Source organism: Poecilia formosa, unplaced genomic scaffold (genome assembly GCF_000485575.1).
Source record: "Poecilia formosa unplaced genomic scaffold, Poecilia_formosa-5.1.2 Scaffold230, whole genome shotgun sequence".
Lineage (NCBI taxonomy): Eukaryota > Metazoa > Chordata > Actinopteri > Cyprinodontiformes > Poeciliidae > Poecilia > Poecilia formosa.
In genome coordinates, this window is record NW_006800169.1 from 665,915 (window position 1) to 686,883 (window position 20,969).

Here is a 20,969-nt window from a genome sequence, read left to right on the forward strand (position 1 = left end):
AAGAATTGGGTCTCAGTGTTTTACATAAAAGTACTTTTAAGTTGCCAGTCCCCAATGATGGTAAATGATACCTTAAAGTTTAAGGGGCAGTATTGTTTAAAATATATATATTTTTAAACTTTACATCAGATTTTTATTCCCTCATCAAAAACATACCTGGAGTGTTGCCTTGATTCTTTCATGATCCTTTAATCTCCCATGGCAACCATTCAGCTATGTAAAACACCTGGGTGGGACAGAGGCACAACTCCTCTGAGTTGTAGTTTCCAAGCTTCAAAGCTTCTGCCTCACAAAGCCTCAGAGTTCTATAACTGCTCCTTCAGACTAGCCAGGAGCAATTAGCAAACACCTGAGGGGAATTATGCATCTGCTGAGCTCATTATAGGAGCTTCCTCTCAGGGCAACACTGGTTAAAATTGTTAAAGGGTTAATAGAGGAGCCATGTTGTGATAACTTCCTGAAGGTGGAATGTTGGAAAGAGCAAGTTTCTTAAAGAGACAGAAGCCCAATTTCAAGGCACTAAATTATAAAGTTGAATTTTCTTTTAAGTATATTTGATGCATACAGCATTTTTATAACAAAGGTAACAGATACTTGACTGTGCTATTAAATTATACTATGTGGCTGGAAATCACATACTGTCCCTTAAGGACTTGAACTGTTCAAATTACATTAAGGTTCCCAAAAGTTAGAATTCCCTTTGGGAATCTTCTCCCAACATGGCTGCTTTGCAATAAACCTTAGGAATAGTTACAGTAAAAGGTTCATTTCCACTTTTTGTTCATAAATCTTTCACACACACACCAACACACAGCATGACTGTCACATTGAGTTAGCATGTCACTACAGTGTTTTATATTAAGTACAAGATGTGAGAAATGCAGGGGCTTGTCTAAGTCTGAATGATTCAGATTTATGTAGGAGTAAAATTCAGTCTTAAGATTTATATAAAATCTGCCAACAGAATTGTACCATGTACCATACAGCACATGAACTCAAAACTTGGTTGGGGCTCATTTTGAATCGATCATTTTTAGGTGCAGCGCGGCATGGAGATCAGCCTGGAGAGTTCAGGAAATGCAGCAGCTTTTAATATTGCCTCTGGTGTCTCTTATCTTCCCCTTAGCCCATGGAGTTCCAGTCTGCTGCTCCATCAGCACAACAATACAATAGTCATTAGAGCAGGAACTAACTAAAAAAGAATTAAAAATTAAATTGGCATCCACATAAAAAATTTACAGGGGAGGGAAAGCAACGAGCGCTCTACCGTCTCCCAGACGGCTGCTCTAACTTTGGACTAAATAAAACAGACCAACTGCTGCAGATTCGGATTCACTCCCAGAGTCATGACTGACTGGAAACTTCAAACTGGACTTCAAGCGTTTTGAAAGTGAATCAGAACCTTTTGTTTTGCGATTAATGTCTGAAGAAGAAAAATTGGCTAAAACTGGAATTGGCAAGTCAGGCTTTTTTAAAAATCAGTGATCGGCCAGAAATCTGCAATCGGTGCAGCTTTAAACTGCTAACAGTAGCCTGCTTATTGACCATATAAAATAAGAATCCCACTGGTTGGTTGGTTCTTGGTTCTATAACATGGTAAAGATGGTATTTGCAGGTCCAACTTTGACTTTAAGGGAACATGCAACACAAGTAATGATCACCACTTTCTGGTTTAGTGTTTCCTGCTTCAGTTTGTAGTCAAAGTTGAACATTTTTCTACTGGATTTCTCTTTTGAGTCACTTCTACTTGAAACAAATATCAACTTGTTTTAACAACTCATCTTTTAAACTGTTGGAGTTCAATCCTAATAAAGACACCTTACATTCAGGACAGTAAGTGGTATGGCATTTAATTGTGCAAAAATCATGCTGGTTTCTTCAAATAGTAAACATCACAACTCAAGGCAGCACTGACTGCAATGTTGATGTGCTCTACAGGTCAGCTAAGTCTACAATTCAGTGGTTGAAGTCATATTTGAATCCAGCTACAATGAAAAGGAACCTTAAAAAAAAAAAAATCAGCATTGGATGTCTAAGATCACATTTCCATCGACGGTAAACATTCTTAAAGTAACTTCAGCATCATGTGTGATGGAATTCAAAAATAGACCGTTTTACAGATCATTTTAGTGAGAAATACAAACATGGAAAATTTACACGTGAAGGTTTTCGCTGTGTTAGAAACACCCGGTACAGCGAGTGATGAACACAGATACACAGCATGACATGATGGATTCTGATCCGTGTCCTTCAGAGTTCATCTGGACAAAAGCAATGAGAAAATCTGAACCTCAATTACTTCTGGTCTGATAATAATAAAATAATTATTTCAAGACATATGGGCAGAACAAACACCAACACTGTTTTTGTAGCGTTCAGAAACATCCTTTATGAAAGGATGTTTCTGAACTATGTTCTGCAGCAGTGTCATAGTCATGATTGATCCATTAGTTGTAATTATGTCAACAAATATGGCGCCAGGAGGGATTATCGTGCAGTTTGAAAAGAGACATTTGAGAAAAACATTCCTGTGCTCGAGAGCATAAAGACACTCAGACTGAAATGAAGGCCTGTCAGTTGAATTTGGCCACTGAGGTCAAAGGTTTACGCAGTTCCATTTAGTCACAGTTTGGAGTTGGAGTACAGTTTATCCTGTCTTACATCTCAGACAATGCTAACCTGGACAAGTCAAAGCCTTTCTGATCTTCATTTCTTAGCCATCAGACAGTTAACGCTTGTCAACACTTAAGATCACATTCAAAATAGCGACATCAGACCGACTCATCAGTTTTTAGTGGAAATATTTGTAGGTGCTAAACTGATTTAGCTCTAGATGTAGTGGAGAAATGGAAAACCAACAGACATGACCCGCAGCCTGCTGTAGCCATTAATTAAAAGGAGGTGTGTTCAAAATAATAGTGTGAAATTCAGTCAGTGAGGTGCTAGCTGTTAAGCGGTTGGTTCCTCATTTCAAGGATGAAGCAGAGGAATATTGTTCCAGGCGTTGTCCAGAAGAAGATGCTTCTTTGACTGAAACGCTGATCGAAGGGAGGGCAGAAATGGAATTGCTGAAAAGAACAGGCTGATTACCAGAATGATCTCAAATGCTTTACAGAGGAATACATAACTGGTTTTATGGGCTACAGAGTGGCACAGTTAATAGCACTGCTGCCTTGCAGAAAAAAGGTCTTGGGTGTGAATCCCAGCCTGGGGTCTTTCTCCATGGAGTTTGCATGTTCTCCCTCTCTAATGCATTTCTATTTCTAAAAATACATTTACCAGTCTTTTTTTTTTGGTTTTGTTTTCTTTTTAAATACATCTCACTTCTATTATTTTGAACACAATCAAAGACCACATTTGCTAGAACGAGCCAGTAGGTCATTCTAACTTAGCAGTAACAGTGGTAATGCTTTGTTTCCGGGGTTGGATATGCTTGGTTTATTTGAAAACGGGAAGCTTGTAGTTCCCTTTTTGTTTTTACATGGAGCCTGAGCTTATTAACAGCTGATTTACAGTTGAGTAAACGGGGTCAGTAGTGGCGTGATTTCTGTCAGCTCCATTGTTAGCTGGCTTTATGTATTACCAAACCATTTATGAAATGTCTTTGAACTGTTTTCCAGTTCGAACACCCGACAGCATCAAAGTCTCATTCCTCTGACCCAAACTGTCACCCTAAATAAAAGGAAATTGTCAGGATATTTCAGACAGCATATTCTTTGACCACATCAAATGACCTGAACCTGTAAGACACAACGACCCCAAACACACACCAAAACTGGGTTTGAAATTTAACTTGTTGTACAATCACTGGGCCTAGAAAGAACCTGTTGAAAATCAGGAAATCCAGCACAATAACGTAAACCTTTGACCAGCTCTCAACTTTCAGATTACAGTTTCGGCAATGACATTACATCTCATGTTGTGATAATAAGAAACTGAAAGCAAAGCTTCTTTAGATCTCTTGTTGACAGAAGGTTCATAATCAGCTGTACCATAAGTTTACATCAGTGTTATGTTGCCTCTTTGTAGTTCATCTTTCTATCACTGTTTGAGTTTACTAAAGTCATAGTGTGTTCTAAGAGTGGAGGAAAGAATCTAACCTCAAAAACTATCATTTAGTGAGATATAAAATAGTTCTAAGTTTCGATGTGCATGTTTTGTTTATATTTCGTTTTGCTTAGTTTTCTAAGTGTAGTTCAAAAAATAAAGGAGTGCAGTGGTAACAGTGGTCCCCTGTGGATTTGATCAAATATTTGTCTCATCCTTTTTAAAAGTGCACTCTGATTTTCTAATACTTCTTCATCTCAAAGTAAAGGTGATGTAGATCCGCTGTAGGATGGTTTTGGCAGAACGAGTGAATTAGTCACCGAGTCATTATCTCAAAAATAACATTCCACTGTGGTGAACAGCACAAAACATTACCATACTTTTCAGATTTGCCTGATGAGAACACACAATCACCGAGTTCAGGTTTTAGGCCCCAAACTTTTAGAAAAGCAAAGAGAGTAGTGGTGCATATTTTACACACCTGGTCCAAAGTTTAAAAACAAAAGATATTAAACTTGCTAATTTATTTATGGTAAATTTGGTATTTCAAATAGTTTCAAACAGTTAAATTAATGTGCCACACTTAAATAACACTTTGCATTACAAAATGAAAATGAATTAGAGCACCTTTGTTTGTTTGCTACTCCTGAAAGGAGGTGGGCAAAACCTAATAGGAAGGCTGAACGCATTATGGTAAAGGTGCTTTGTTTGAAAATCAAACCTCTACCTTAACTCTGCCTTACTTTTAACTCATGTGAAGCACTTTGAATTGCCTTGTTGCTGAAAATGTACTATATAAATAAAATTACCTTACCTTTCATTGAAGGGAACATCCTGAATTTGAAAATGTCAAAGGACTTTAAAGGGATTACACACCAATAATACTAATTTTAATGCTAACTATGCTAATTGCTAATAAAATGCTAAATCCAGCTGAAAATGTCCAATCATTGTTTTCCTTAGTTATAAAACAGCAATAAAACTTTGCTGCTCCCACACACCTGCTTGCTGTTACCTCTGCTCCATTTAAATATGACCGCTCACAGCAAACAGGCTTGAAAAAAATATTTGGAATTGTGTCTTAATATCGTCTCATCCTAGTTTTAAAAGAGAAATTGCAGAGTGAAAATTGGTAATGCTTTATAAAAATGGAGATCAGAAATTGGCCCCAAAGTTCTCATCAGTGCATCTCTATTCATAAGTGTTAGAGGGTGATGGATATGATTTCATTATATATTCTACTCATAAATCACAGCATTGCTTTCACTCGGCTCCACTTGGAGACCTGATGATCATGGTTTCAAAACGACAATCCCCCACATCATGAGTCCTTGGTGTGTGAGATCCGTTTCCAAAGCAGAGCTTTCAGGTTGTTGAGGATGAGTGAGTGTTCCATGTTCATCTGACCGGCATTACCTCTGAGAGCCATGCAGGCATACAGTTGCCTCTCCAGCTCCTCTCTCATTTCTGAAGGCACCCCACGCAGGATGTAGTCCTTCAACACGCCGCATGCTTTTGCTAGGTTGGGCTGAACCGGCTCCTCCCTGCACCGCTTCTTAGACGGGTCGCATGAGGTCTGGCAGTCTGCTCCATACATGCAGTCGGCGTCTGTCTCACACTTCAGGACTCTCATGGTGCGCCTAAACTCCTCTTCAGGGACCAACACTTGTGTGTTTGTGAGCCGGAGCTCATGGCGGTCGGTGTAACCAAAGTGCATGGCAGCGAGGTCGCAGATCAGAAAGCTCCCGTAGGTACCGTGAAAAATGTCCTCCACGAGCTCCAACAGGCCCATGGAGATTTTAGCTTTGCGAGGCCAGGAAGGGGTGAACCACTGGTCCATGGTGCGCTGCAAACCTCCTGGCACCCAGGACACAAGAGGCCAGGGCAATGAGAACCCATAGAGGGGCCCGTTGGGAATCCGCTCTGTCATGTAGAGATCTCCACAGTAGCCAAGAAGCCGTGGTGTATGCCCACGATCCTGGAGCAGCAGGCCCAGCAGAACCTCAATGAACAGAGTAGAAGTCTGTGTCATCACAAGGCTACAGAAAACACTCAGCATCAATAAATAAAAACTAACAGTTTTCTTGCTTTGAAGCAGATTCAGTCACTCTTCAAAAGGTTTGGGGTCATAAAGTCTATTGAAGCCCAATGCAAGCTTTCCAAAACTAACTTGTGTGTGAAATCATTGTCTGATAGGAACAACCAACTGTGTCAAAGTTTCAATAATTGGACCCAAACTGCCAGCAATCGATGAAAAGGAATTAGTTAAAGTCTTTCTAAATAAATGAAAAACCAACAAGACTCAAGCAGACAATAAACCAGAGGTCCACAGTGATGAAACCGCAAAATAACAATATGAGACAAATATTGAGTTGTTTAGTAAATGACTATAGGAATGTTTGATTTTGTAACCTACCACCATGGTGGTGGTGGAGTCAAGCTGAGGGTCTTTTTCCCTGCCAGAAGTACAGCTGTATTGCACAAACCAAAGAGAATAATGGCTGAGATGGAATACTTCCAAATTCTCCTTCTTTAACTAAAACCAACAACTAGATGTTTGAAACATGGTTAGTGTTTGGACACTGCAAACAAGCAGCAGCACAAATTTTGTCTCGGCTTTAGAAGAGAAACATCAAGAATCCTCAATGACCCCGTCAACTTTATAACTGAGAAGTTATAGACTGTGACTGAAAGTTGGAATACTCTGAGAAATGAAACGAGTTCCACCATTTCGAATAAAAAGATGTACCAACCATTCAACCAGAATTAAACAGCAACACTGAGGCTCTTTGTTTCAAATTGAAGACAAACCTGATGAAGCTTATCAAAGGACCACCATAAGATCACTCTTCAACTCTGCAAGCTAGGACATTTAAACTACCATGTGAGATACCTCATCCATCTGCAGAAGGGCCCACGTTGAACGAGCCTCTGGGAGTGACACCCGTCCATCTCTGTTGCCATCAGCGACGGAGAGGATCTGGCTGACAAGACTGGGAAGGTCCGCGTGCTCTCCAAGCTTGGACTGGTAGAGAAGGGAAGACATGTAAGGCTTTCATCCATCTAGGATTTAGTTCTGTGCAAACTTGAATTACTCAGGTGGATGCTCCTCTACCTTGAGATGGTTGAAGAGCATCTCTTTGAACTTCTCAACAGAGGTTCCTCTGTTAGGCTTGTCAAACACTGGGGTTTCTCTTCGTGGCTCTGGCTCCTCGCCCAGCTCGTAGTGACCCACCTCCCCCAGTTTGCAGCGGATGATCCCACCGTGGTCCCCCCAGCCTCCTGTGTACACCTGGAAAAAAGCAGGTCGTCAGTCAAACACCACCTACTATATGCTAAATGATAGTGAATGGTAGTTTAAGAAGAAATCCTCGTGTCTCCTACCTGGTTGTTTGGTAGTGTAGACAGACACCTGCCCATGTAGAGCGTTTCCTTTTCACACAGACTGCTGCAAGCGGAGCCATCGATGATTCCCCTCCTGTATTTATCACACTTGGAAAAGAAAATGGTGAATTTTAGAGAATTCTGGTTCCACGCTTTGCTGTGGACATAGGGTCTGGACTCAGCTTTGGAAAAATTATTGCTTGCTGGAAGCAACCCTAGATAGGCAGACTACAACCTAAAACAGCACAGGAAATCAATGTCATTGTTCACAACTCCTCCTTCTGTTTGCCGATTGACTGGACTGAAATGGATCCAGACAAATTGAGTTCAGCGGGAGAAATCCCAGACAGAGCACTTAAAGGGAGATGAGAATCAAGCTGAATTCCATAGCAAGGCAATAAAGAGCGTAGTGTTTTTCTGGCAATCCTTCAAAATGAGCCATGTTTAGGCTTAAACGTAATTTGCAGACTTGGACTACTTAGTGTTTTGTGTTCATGAATTTGAGCAAACAGATAGATTATGGGGGTCCTCAAGGTTCCAATCTCAGCACACTTTTAATAAAGACACATTTGTACAAGCTAGAGGAGCAACCAAGTACTACAACATCTCACCCCATGCCTGCACCAATAACCCAGATCTTTCCATATGATCACAGTCCCTCACAGGTACAAAGCAAATCTGTTCATAATACAGAAAATGCAAAGGCAGAGATCAGATGTTATGCTCAGCAATGCAAAAAAAGTGCAGAAACTTAAAAGCTATAGAGGAAGATCAAAGTTATTACTTTTACAAGCACATGAATTCACTTAATAGATCTAAAATCTTCTGAAATATATCAACAAAATAGAGCATATAATTAAGAAAAGAAAAAAAAAAGAGTTTTCATTTTTCAGTAGATTCGATTGTTGTAAAGGTGTCTTTTCAGGTGTGGAAAACAACTTTAATTCTGACCAACATGGAGAAAATGGAACAGATCACAGAGTCCATACATGTATGTACTTTACTGGTTAATCAGTAATTACTAATAATTTACTTCACACCCCTCCCAGCCCCACTAGAGGCAAGGTGTAAAGAAAATGGATGGATGGATTGAATTTACTTCACATAGAAACACTAAAGGTGTCATTTTTCCTCCACTGCTTCTTTATTTAATCAGAACTTTCTGGTGAATAAATAAAGATTAACCAGTTTGTTTAGGCAGAAAACCTTTATTACATAATAAAATTTAAAAGCTGACACTGAAAAGTACTTACAACAGCCATTATTGTGACTTTGGTGTGTTATTTTCATTTCACTGCTTCATTCTCAGGGGTTTCACTTACGATGGCGTTCTTGCACTCATGTCCTCTGCACAGCTCTGTGTAAGCCGAGTACTGGACGTAGAGAACCCAGCTGCCAACCAGGACGGTGAGCCAGGTGAGGAACAGGTACTTCACCCGCACGAAGGAGATCCGAGCCTGAAGGGAAGAACCAGAGACAAGGAATCATCGTTTAAAAGCAGACAGTAATCAATTGGTATAAAAAAATATATATATATGTGCATCATTTTTTCTTTTATGTTCTCGTTTTATTAAGAAGCATTTACATGTAGTCTAGAAATCCAGTCACATTTTACATTGACACACAACCCACCCTGACCACATCATGGGGTTACTAACTAAGGCAGCATGACTTTCCTATCTGCAGCAGATGCCTTTTTTTTTCTTTATCTAAACTTTACATTGCGTGAGATACTTTTTTTTTCTTTTTTGTTTACAGATAGTTCAACTAAATTAATTCCTGCCAGAGTCACAGGATGCATTTATCACGTCTTTACTCTGTCCGTCTCAACAGAGATCCTACTGTTAATGTTATTGCAACCAGTAAAGTAAATCCATAGTGACAAAGGTCAGGTTGAGGTGGGACAGAAAAACAGAACCATGGCTGACAACACAAAGGAGTGATTCACCCTCCAATAAAGCTGCTGACTGGAGCAGCTAGCCAGATCAGCTAGCCAGATCAGCTAGCCTCTGAAGGTTTCACTCCCAGCAGCAGAAACTGAACGCTTAGAAATCTGTACGTGAAGGCAAACTGCAATACTTATATGTAACCAGCAGGGGGAACCAGTTTGGATTTTGCGTCTAGATAAAATCCCTAAGGATTACTTGATGTGTTATTTTTATGAGTGAGTACTCTTCTTTCTCTATGCCAATAGAAATACGTCAAGAAGTAACTCTAAAAAGCAAAAAGGTCACCACCGGCAACCAACATTTAAATCTGAAGGCTTCCGAGGAAATACAGGAAGTTTTTAAAATGTCTCATTTTTAAGATGTAGCACAAAACTGAATTGCCTGTCACCTGTCAAACTGGATGACTGAGCACGGTGTGTTGATTTATTAAAATATTATATCATAAGTAAGTTTAAGTAAGCGTTGAAGAGTGAAAAGAACAAAAATAGGTCAACAGCTTGCATCAGACACAATACACAAGTAATCAGACAAAGCTGCCGCCGGTTTTCAACCCAAGTCCTGTAACCACTCCTGAGAGGATCAAGTTGTTTTAATTCTCCCTTTGATCGCATGGCAGGAACAGCTTATGTTGTGTATTTTGGCAGCATGGCTTGCCTCTCATTTTGTTCTAGCACATTCTAACAAAACACAGTCTGCAGCTGCACAGAACCAGAGGCCGGTGCTACACTTCTTTTTTTTTTTTATCTCGGATTTGCTCTGATTACTGTAGCATGTAAACAGGACAGGCAGGGGTCTGTTGTTTGTTACAATGGACTTTATATTTGCAACGATTATTAAATGTGTGCATTCTATTCTCTGTTTTTGGAGACAATGAGCTGTGGTAGAAAGAAGTATGAACTTGTTTCTGTCTGAGATTTCATTCTGTGTTGATTTACCCCATATTGTCTGTCAGTACCCAGCAGAAAGACCCAATTATCTAAAATCTCCAGGTGATGTTCTTGATGCCAATGATGTTCTCCAAGGCCTTTTGAATTAAGGCCTACACCACACCACAGTGGGGGTGGGTTGCGTCTCCACCTCTCCATCCTGGATTTCACACCAAACTCACAAGAAGTGAGAATTACAGAAAATTCTGTAATTCAGTTCACTGCGAGTTTACTCACTCCCAGATGAAAATAACGGCAATCATATTTCACCTATTTTTGTTTCCCTTCTTTGGCCTCCCTGCTATATGCAGAATAAAGTTTAAAAATGCTCCGTTTCACATATAAAGCCCTTAATAATCAGCTACATAAAACATCAAAGATCTGATTGGTCCATATGCTTCTAACACAGAACGTCACTGACTCCTAGACAAAACTATTGGCAGGGGTTTTGTTGTGGTTAACAGTATGCACTCTGTTTTATTGTAGCTTTAAAACCAGCTGGATGAAGTTACTACCACCTTTAACCTTTCTTTAAATTAGAAATCTCTCCTTGATCAATGCTTCTTTTCTTTTTTGTGTGCATTTGCCGTCTTCTCAAACCTTCAGTCGGTCGTGACAGAAGGCCATTTACACCGAGTCAGGTTCTGATTCTGGTTCTAGTGGCGGTTTCTTCTTGCTAAAGAGGAGTTTTTCCTCTCCACTGTGGCTCTATGATCTGTATGAGGGATTGCTGTAAACTCAACAGCATAAGCGATTGTCTGCAGACGCCACGTGTTCATCCAGAACTAGTGAATTTTGTCAGTCGATGCGACCTGCTGGGTTTCCTTAGATAGGAAACTTTTAACCAATCTGAAAAATAAGTTTGATAACTTGGAGCAACTGGAACATTATGTGCTTGACATGGAATCTGTGTATCATTGGATTGAATTTCCTCTTTTATAAAAAAATATATATTGTAAAATGGCTTGAGACATGTTGTGAACTGGTGTGCTTTAAAACAACTAAATTAAATTTTGCAATCTCCATGTTTGCATTTGTAAAGAAGATAAGTAAAAAGGTGGTAAAAACGGGTCATATTCATGTTTTTAACCCAGAGAAACAGGAAGTCATGGCTTACTAATTCTAAGTTCCTGGTTCCAGTCTGATCAACCTGAAATGCCCAAGTTGTGCTTAAAATTTTGAAAACTTTAGAGTGCCTGTAGTTTACCCTCGTCCCCCTAAAAAAACTGTTCTTTATTTTGGATTTTCCACATTGAATGAGACGGTAATTTTGGATTTTCCACATTGAATGAGACGGTAGCTCTAATCAAAAGATGACGTTTTTTTTTCTTTTTTTTTTTTTTTTTACAGTGTGGAGGTCACAGCATCATAAACAAATGTAAATACACAATATCCAAGGGTAATGAGTCAATGCAAAATTAATTACCAAGTAAAATGTTATAACTACAAAATTTTTCCCACACATGAAGCCCCATATAATGACCACCTCGGTGTCTCATTCTTAGAATGGTATTTACTGTCACAGCCATGGTAATGAGGATGACAAACATACTGAACATCTTCAGTTGACTGTTCGATCACTGAGTCATGTGTATATTTTATCATCTTCTCACTGTTGCATTTCAGTTATTGGATCTTTCCTGCTCACAGATGAGCCCACAGATAAGCGTCAACACAACACCAAGGAGCAAAGACATGAGCAAAGATTCTAGAAAAGCAAATGTTGCCGATCGACCTGGCAAGTACTAAAGGGCATTTTGCAATCTATTTGAACACAATAATTCTAAAGTGAGCAATTTGTTCACAGGTGCAAAAATATTACAGCTTCCGATCTCAGACTGTGCAATATTCAGAGACATCAGAACGTCAAAGTTCATGTCAGTCCAATTAGAAGAAGACTGAAGAAAAACAGATTGTTTGGAAAAGGCTGACAACAGAGAGCGTCTTAATATTGCACCACAACCCGTTTGGAAAGTTTTGAATTAGAGGCCTCTGAATGAAAGACCAAACTCGACGAGACCAAAGCAGTGTTGTGTATTTAATTCTTCTAGAGTCAAAACATGAGGCCATCAGCCCGTCAGTCAAAGCTGGGCTTAAACTGGGTCATCAGCATGTTAACGACCCCAAAAACAGCAGCAAATCTACAACAGAATGACTGAAGGAAGAGTTAAGCTGTGCCAATGACCCAGAAAAAGTTCAAAACCCACCCCCAGACCCGACTGAGAGTGGTGAGCCACTCTCTTTCTCCTGTGACTGTACAAACATGGAATGTATGCTTGAGTGCATTGATGACATGATGTTGGAGTAACATGAGAAAATTTTGCACAGACAGCACCAAAACCAATAGACAAGAACCAGAACTTTTCTGAACAAGACAATGAAACATTCATCAATGAAGTCATTGTATCGTCAACTAAGTTTTCGTGGTTTTCGGGTCAAAGCACTAAATCCTGCAGCTTAAAAAAAAGATTTATAACAGAAGACAAAGTATATCGGCACATATAAGGAATGAGTCCATAGACGCCTTATGAGGCTCTTCAGCTAGAAATACTTGTTTTATTCCAGCTGTAGATTTAGCACAATTACCCAACATATTCTAAGGACTGTCATTGTCCACTTGGTGGTGCATCTGGAGCATCACAAGCACTGAACTCTGCAAATACTTGAGACCCGCTCTAAAAACACTGCTGACTGCCCATTTCAATAGTCCAAACATCAGATATGTCTTAATAAGGTTAATATGTAGAGTGGAAACCATCAGCCAGGAGTAGTTTGCAGCTATAGGTGAATCTAAGGTATTCCATTTAAACAACCAAAAGAAAAAAAAGTGGAAGCCATTTTAAAAACAGAAAGAAAAACTAAATCATTCTACACTTTGCCTAATTTCACATATTTTTATGTTGCCATGATTTTATTGACTATATGTTTAATTGTGATTCTAATCATATTTACTGAGGAATTACTGAGGAGTGGCGCTCACCGAGAGCGTCTCTGTCTCTCTGTCCATCAGTCGCCCTGTAAGCGTTCTGAGATGGAGAAAACTTGAAGCAGCTTAACACAACAGAAATTTGCACTTAAGCAATTCCAGCGTCTCTCTCTGAATAGAGATCATCCTGACTGCTATCTACTGCAAATGAGACGCTGACTCCTCATAATTAGTCCCTATAATCACACTTGAAAAAACAAAAAAACAAAACAAAAAAAAACCAACCCAAGTATCAATTTTAAAGCTGGACAGATTTGCCCTCTGCTAAACTGTTTAGCTTTCAAACAATGTCTGCCCCAAAGAGATGAACACACAGATAGACGGACCCTGGGGAAAGAACAGGGAGCACAACCAGCACTCTTCATTGTCAGATGGAACTGCTTAGACATGCATTACTCTAGTCTATGCAGAAAGTCTAAAAAAAAAAAATATATCGAGACAAAAGGGTTAGAGTGGAAGGAAAAAAGCTGCAACAGGAGAGTCATACCCTGACACTCTGAGCTGGTTGAGTGATGAATATGGTGAAAGCTTTTGAATTAAAAAAGTGAAACCCAAGCAGCAGATTCCTGAGGTCCAACTGTCTCCTCTTCATTAACAACCAACAGCCAGCGAGTTCAGGATTCAGGACAGGGGTCAGGGTGTAATAAATCATGCATGGCTGAATGAATTAGGTTTGCCACCTGCCAACGTTTAGTTTACCTTCGTCAAGCATCGACCACTCGTAGTTATTGCAGCCTATAGGCTAAAGCCTGGGCTACTCTTTTCTGGCCGTATGACCAACCCAGCAGGATTCTTAGAACTTGAGTAGGGATCTCAAATTAGAAACTCTTCTTTATAAACTCATTAAATAAGCCATCCAGCTACCTAAATATGGCATGATATCAGTGTCATAATTCAGACTATTGCAGATCCAGCTTGTCGGCGGAGGTTATATCCATTCTGAAGCCAGCTACTGATCTGATTAATGAAAGGGAAGCAATGCTAACTGAGCGACATTTAGCTACCTGCCAAATTTGAAGCATCAATCGGAAGCCAACTTCAGCTCTGTATAACACAGCATGTATGTGCTTGGTGTACAATAAACTCTGGTAGACACGTCAATATATCTAATGTATGTCGCTTATAGATATTGTAGTCCAAACATTTTCCTTGATAAAGTTTTATTTAAAGAAAAAAAAAAAGTGTAAGTTGAAGATGAGCAGCCTAGGGATGCTACTTGCTAACCTATCCAAAGCTAACACCAGCATATCAGGGCTAACGCTAGCTTATCTGTGCTAATGGACAACAGAGAAAACAAAAGGAAATCCAGTGGGTGGTCAGCCCAGACATGCTAGTCCCCAAAGCTAACACTAGTGAGTCCTCCCATTCTCACTTGCCAGGTATTGCCTCTCGGTTACCGTGCCGACCTATCATTAATCAAATCAGTATCTGTCTTCAGGATGGATACAACCTCCTGTGACAAGGAAGTAGCCACCGTTATCCAACTACAACACTGATACTGTGCCATATTTAATGCCCAAGATAGGATTCTAAACTGTACAAAGTATCGCTGTCAAGTTGGAGCTAAGAGCTGACCTTTGATCTGGTCCATTTAGAGCTTTCTGGCCAGTACCCTGAACATCCATCTGCAAGTTTTGAGTGCTGTAAAGACGAAAATGACGAGAAGAAAAAACAAGCACACACAACAACCCCCGCCCCCCACAAGTCAGATAACGTGCCACCCAGCTAGCTAACAAGGATCAAGCAGATCTGATAACAACCTAACTAAGTGACTTCATAGGAGCATCTGTATGGCATTTAACACGTCAAAGCACACCGGTAACAGACGTCATCATCTTTCAACAGCACACAGAACCAATGAACCCAAACTACCTGGGACCTTTCGACATTTTTTCTGTGTACAAAGATGGTTTCATAAATAAAACAAACTGCTTGTGCAAACTGTTGTGCAAACTGTTGCTAAGAGATCTGCTCAGTGAGCACAGAATCAAATATTGCAAAGCGAATCATTTGTTCAGCTGGGTTACTGATTGTTACAATCTTAGAAGGATACTGTTGGGTGGATTTAACATCCTATTTTATTACTGGAATGCAAGAAGGGAAACTTGGCATGAAACTTGAAGCTTCTAGCAAAACCCACAAGACTCACATTAAAAGAGATTGTAACCTGTACAGCAAAGTTTTTGCATTTATTATTTTGCTATAAATCATTGTTTAATTAAGACTGTTCAATCCCAAAAACAAGCCTCCATGAGCATCTGCCTGCAGATATCACACAAGGCGACTTATCAGAAGTGGTTTTTCCTGTTAATTTTCATCCTGTCAAATTCACTTCAACTGTGTTTAATTGTTTTCTGTACAGCTGTTCCAAATAGTGAACAGCAGGTGAGAACACCGTGTGGATTCCAGAAAAAATTGGCAATTAAATTTGTGGAAGTCCTCAACAATGTTTCCTGCAGAACCAGTACCTAACTTGTCATTTCATTTTTATTTATTTATTTATTTATTTATTTATTTATTTATTTATTTATTTTTTGCTTTTTCCATACTTTCCTTAACATCATTAACCATAAAATTAGATTAACACAAAAAGTAACATAAAAAAAATAAATAAATAGAAGTGGTGGTGTAGCAAATAACATTCTTACTTGCTATTTCCAACAAAAAAATGATAAGCAGAAAGACTTTACAGCAGAAAGCAGAAAGTGATCTCAACTGCACCAATTACTCCCACCATGCGTGAACCTGCAATGCACTAGGTTCACCAAGGCGTTTTGTACAGCTGTGTGGTTACCATGGAGATAAAAGTGTTTCTCAAACATGCATGAAAGAATCAAAGCAACACTCCAGGTATGTTTTTGATGAGAGAATAACTTTATAATATGATGTAAAACTCATAAAGGTAAATTTTACTTCCGAATTTGATTTAAGCATTAAGTTTAGTTATAAAGTTGCTGCTTTGGTTGGTGAGAAGAATCAGTTTAAAGCTGAAATAGCATTATTGTTGGACAACAGATTTGATGCATGAAGCTGTTGGGGAACATAAGAGCTCCTTCAGCGACACACTGCTGCATCATAGCTGCACAAAGGAGCATTACAGGAGATCCTTCCTACCAACAGCTGTTAAGTGTTATTTGCAGTTTTTTCATTTTTAATAAACATTCCTGTTGTTATTGGCACATCCCTGTTGTTTGCATGGTTCTTTAACTGCATGTTATTTTAAATACCTGTACAGTATTATCTGTCTCATGTTGTAAACTTGTCCTTACTGTACAGCCCCTTATTCTTACTTTCAAACCACTGTGTTAATATCCATGTCCCCACCTGTCTTAAATAGATTCTGCTGAACCTGAGTTTCTCCCCTTTGGACAGTAAAGGGATATTTCTACTCTGTATTTCCCAGGAGGATCTTTGCTGTTGTTACTGTTGTTACTGCTGCCACCTCCTTGCAAGGCAGCATCAATCATAGCTTTTTGGAGGGGAGAGGGGTGTTGTAGTCATTAAAATAGTTTTAGTGACTTATTATACAATTGCATTGTAGTTTTCCTTGTTTTATATTAACTGTTTGTATTAATTGTATTTATTGAGTCTGACAAAATCTGTATAGTTAAGTTGTTATAACCTTGTTTTGTATAACCTTTGTTAGTTTTTAAATGTCTCGGACATAAAATAGCCATTTCATTTACATAAATTTTAGTTAATATGCATTTTCCCTGTCAAATAAATTACTACATTTAAATGTTAATTTTAAGTCAATTTCTGACCCAAATATCCATAATTGAACTCATCAGTCATCAATGTTTACTAACTCCAGCTGATCACCTTGATTATTGGGCCTCTTGAACCATATTTTTTCAGTTTTTTTAATATAACTTTGTGTTTTGTGCAATCCTGAAGTAGAAATCCAAACTTCACTATCCAGCTGTGGGAGTGTATATTTACAAGGGGGAAATATATGCCACTAGACAGTGTTCATAACTATTTAGAGCCCCCTAAATCCACTGCACCCTATTTTTACAATAAGGTGCCAAGTGCTAATTTCCATTCTCCCTGGTTAAGGCCTGTGGTAACCAGGCAGTCAGTAATAAGGTATACAAGTCATTCACATTCATCAGGTAATTCCCTGGCGGCGCAGGGAGTCAAAGGAGGAGAACGCCGACTGGCAGCTGTCAACCACACAGATGTGACAGCGACACGCAAAACACGATCTCTTCCTCTTTTTCCTTTCTTTCTTTCTTTCTTTTTTTCTTTTTTACAATCCATTTCCTAGCAGCAATTTTTCTCATCAGAGTTCTTACCTGGAAATAGAAAGACTTTTTCACCCAGGCTCGTGGAAAAAGACCCTTAGCCATCGCTGAAATAGACCATCTCAGTACGTCTGAAGGCGACCAGCAGAGCGCTTTCTACATCAAACAAGAAACGCATGAGGAAATAACAGCATAGTGTCTGATTCCAGACGGGACGGCCCGGTCCGGGTTCCTCTGCTCCGGATGAATCGCAGTGATATTCCTCCGTCCCCGTCGTTCTGCCCTTTGAAACAGCTGCTGCTGATTTTCAAGAAAAGCCAGCATATCTCAAGCTGAAAAAAAAAAAAAAAAAAAAACCACGTATGGCTCAGAGCGCAGGCGCAACCTGTTTCTTCCCAATCAAACATCTAGTAAGTTTTGAGGTAAAACATGGCAGTGGTGTGTTATTAAAAGGCACCGCTGGACCCGAACCTCTTCACCATACATTATTATTATCCAGCGGTAGTTCTACGAAACTATCAAAGTATTACAAGATCAAGTTCACAAGCACGAAAGAAACTATTTCCGCTAAATCTTTCACAATAAAGCCCTGGCTGTTGTGCCGTTTCTAAAGTTACACAGCAAAAAAAATTTAACAGATTTATTTAGCCTGTCATAAAGGGAAAAAAAGTTCATTTTCCAAAGTCATATTTTCACCATTTTATTCATACATTTATAAATGTCAGGGTTCCAAACTTTATACTTAATTCATCGGCGGAATATTTAACTTGCAAACTAAATATTTAGCTTTCAAATTAAATATTTAGTTAGGATCCTAAATATTTAGGTTGCTTTCTAAATAATTTTGCTAGCATGCTGAATATTTGTGACTGACGTAAACATTCAGTTGGAAACTAAATATTTAGCTTTCTAACTAAATACTAAATTTCAAAGATAAATATTTTGTTAGGAACTCTGCCATTTATAAATGTAGAATTAACATGGATAAAATATGGCTTTTAAAAAATAAACACCCATATTTTTCAACCTATGACAGGCTAAATCAGTCAGATTATTGTTGTTAATTTTTTACTGTGTAACTTTACAGACATAGTGGGGAAGAGGAATTTTCAGGATATGTAATTAAATGCATTTTTTTTTCTTTTCAAAAATGTTATATTACCAAATTAAAACAACATTTATTATTGAATAAATGAATTCAACAGGAGAGATATTTATGGTTTTAGTCTGTTATTAGCCTATTTAGCCCTCAGATTGATGCAAAGTGCTATTATTCCCATTCAGCTTTCCAGTGTTTCAGGAAGCCCTGGTCATTCATGGATCTTCTTTAGAAATCTGGACTGAATGCTGACATTAGAGTTCAGTATGTTTAGCGTTGAGATGCTATCTTAGATTTGAATAGTTTGTGTAGCAGAAAACTAACAATGCACATTCAGACATATTACCCTCACAAATAAATGTCTGCATTATGGAAGTCAAGTCAAAGTTCAGAGCGAAATATAATTGAAAATCTGAGCCAAAACGTGATGATTGCTGCCCACAGATGCTCTCCTGAGCATCTCGATCTGACTGAGTCTGAGCTACTTTGTGAAGAAGAAAGAGTAAAAGTGTTTGTTTCTAAATGTGCAGAACAGGTTGAGAGGACTGCCAGCTGTATTTGCATAAATAATGAAGGTGGGGGCTGCGGTGCGTGGTACACAGTTTTGAAAGCCATGAATCCATTAGGCAGCAAGAAGGACCTGGGTTCAGTTTCTACTGTCCAAATCCTTTGTTTTTCTATTATCTGCTTCCCAATAGAATGCTTAAACCCATCTACACGTTTTTGCTCCCTCCCTTTTTTTTCAATCTCTCCTTTATATTTTACTTAATTACAGATTTTATGACTCATTCACTTAATGACACCAATAATTCAGTTTGATTGTCTGCCAATTCATTTCCCTTGATTCTTGTAAAGGTTTCTATATAAATGTCAGTTCTGTCTCCTACATTCTCTACAATCACTGCTGGTATTCCATTGAACAGCCTGGTCTGCTGTCTGAAAGGCTGTGTTTCAAGATGTAATTCTCTTGGCTTTTCCTTTGTTGGATAAAATCAGATCAGTATTAAAATCAGGAAGTGACAATGGGTGACTTAAAAACAAAATTACTTTTTGGACAAATATTTATCTGAGTAATACTAGCATCCTTTATTACCTCATATTACCCAGCAAATAAAATTATTTATTTCACCCAGCGTGATTTACAAATCTGTTCCTCTATTTCCATTTCATACCTGTCAACAAATAGTCTGTTAACCCATGACATATGAGTTTGATTTTAGTTTTAGTTAGGTATTTTTTTTAATTATGCGGATGAATAGTTATGAAAATGTTCAGTGGTATATCAAAAGTACCACATGTCAATTCACAGTTTTTCCAGTTTACATGCCATTTTGCAACAATGCATTGTTTTTGCTTCTCCTGCTGTCCTTTTGTCCCAACATGCTTGCCATATTTTATTAATCTACTTACCAAACTGTACACTTTTATTTTTCTGGGGTGCTCTTTTGGTTAGCTATAAAAATAAATATTTGTGGAAAAACAACACAAATAAATAAAAGAAGTCACGTTTGAAGAAGAATAACCAAATTTTTTTTATGGTGTGTTGTGGTGCTAGTGTGAAGGTTTCGACAGGCAGAAGCAAGTATTAGAGGCAGGTATGAATTGCCTAAGTAAGAGGAGGCATACAAACTGAGGAATGGTTAGTAGGAGATGTCCCCTAGCTGCAGCAGATGACCTTTTTGAACCAGAAAAAGTGGGCTGCAGAACAATGAAAACTGCAAAGGGAAGAAATAGCGAAGGGGAAAAAACACCAGCACCCATAAAGACTCAGTTCACAGAAGGATTCTAGTGAGAATCTGGCCATTTGGCCCTTTTGTCGTTTTAAATCTTTACAGTTTTGTAATTTCATACTTGACTTTTTAAATGCACGAAATACATTGTCTTTGCAGTGCACTAATTTCCAATGGGATCGCTTATAGCGGTTTAGACAACTGACAATTTTAAGCAAATATTTTGATATTCTATATTGTGCATTAAGGAAATGTGATTATGTGACTGCAATAAATGATATTTATCAGTAGGTCAAATAGAATAATTTTTTGACCAGGGATCATAATACCTTTTAAGTGCAATATGGAGTAAAATGGCAGTCAATATCAATGTCAAATTTATTTATAGAGCACTTTAAAACAGGTATAAAACTGCACCAAAGTGCTGTACAAGAACAACAACACAAATGATAGAACAGTGTATAAACAATACATCAATTAAATGCCAAAGAGTAAAAATGAGTTTTAAGAAACGATTTAAAATGATCCAGGCTGTGAGCAGATCTAATCTGGAAAGGTAAGTTATTCCATAAAACAGGAGCAGCAACAGTCAATTGAAATA

The 20,969-nt window shown here is 38.6% G+C and overlaps 1 protein-coding gene across 2 annotated transcripts; it reads right to left on the reverse strand.

The window, feature by feature from the left end:
- Positions 1 to 1,833: 1,833 nt before the first annotated feature.
- Positions 1,834 to 18,032, reverse strand: dipk1aa (divergent protein kinase domain 1Aa). Of its 2 annotated transcripts, XR_001664316.1 has the most exons (7): positions 17,591 to 18,032; positions 8,754 to 8,888; positions 7,432 to 7,539; positions 7,163 to 7,339; positions 6,941 to 7,072; positions 4,862 to 6,049; positions 1,834 to 4,774 (listed from the first exon to the last, which is right to left on the reverse strand). XR_001664316.1 is itself a non-coding variant. In XM_007568747.2 (6 exons), the coding sequence occupies exons 1-6, from the start codon at positions 17,642 to 17,644 to the stop codon at positions 5,369 to 5,371; spliced, it is 1,287 nt and encodes a 428-aa protein (XP_007568809.1). In that variant the 5' UTR covers positions 17,645 to 18,032; the 3' UTR covers positions 1,834 to 5,368. The 2 variants fall into 2 exon arrangements, 1 of the variants encoding a protein (XP_007568809.1); XM_007568747.2 differs by having other exon boundaries at positions 1,834 to 6,049.
- Positions 18,033 to 20,969: the final 2,937 nt, after the last annotated feature.

Coding starts and splice junctions, on each gene's coding strand:
- dipk1aa (XM_007568747.2), bottom strand. CDS start 17,644: ATGGCTAAGGGTCTTTTTCCACGAGCCTGGGTGAAAAAGTCTTTCTAT. Junction 7,340..7,431: donor CTACACTACCAAACAACCAG/GTAGGAGACACG, acceptor GCTTTTTTCCAG/GTGTACACAGGAGGCTGGGG. Junction 7,073..7,162: donor TGCTCTTCAACCATCTCAAG/GTAGAGGAGCAT, acceptor CTTCTCTACCAG/TCCAAGCTTGGAGAGCACGC.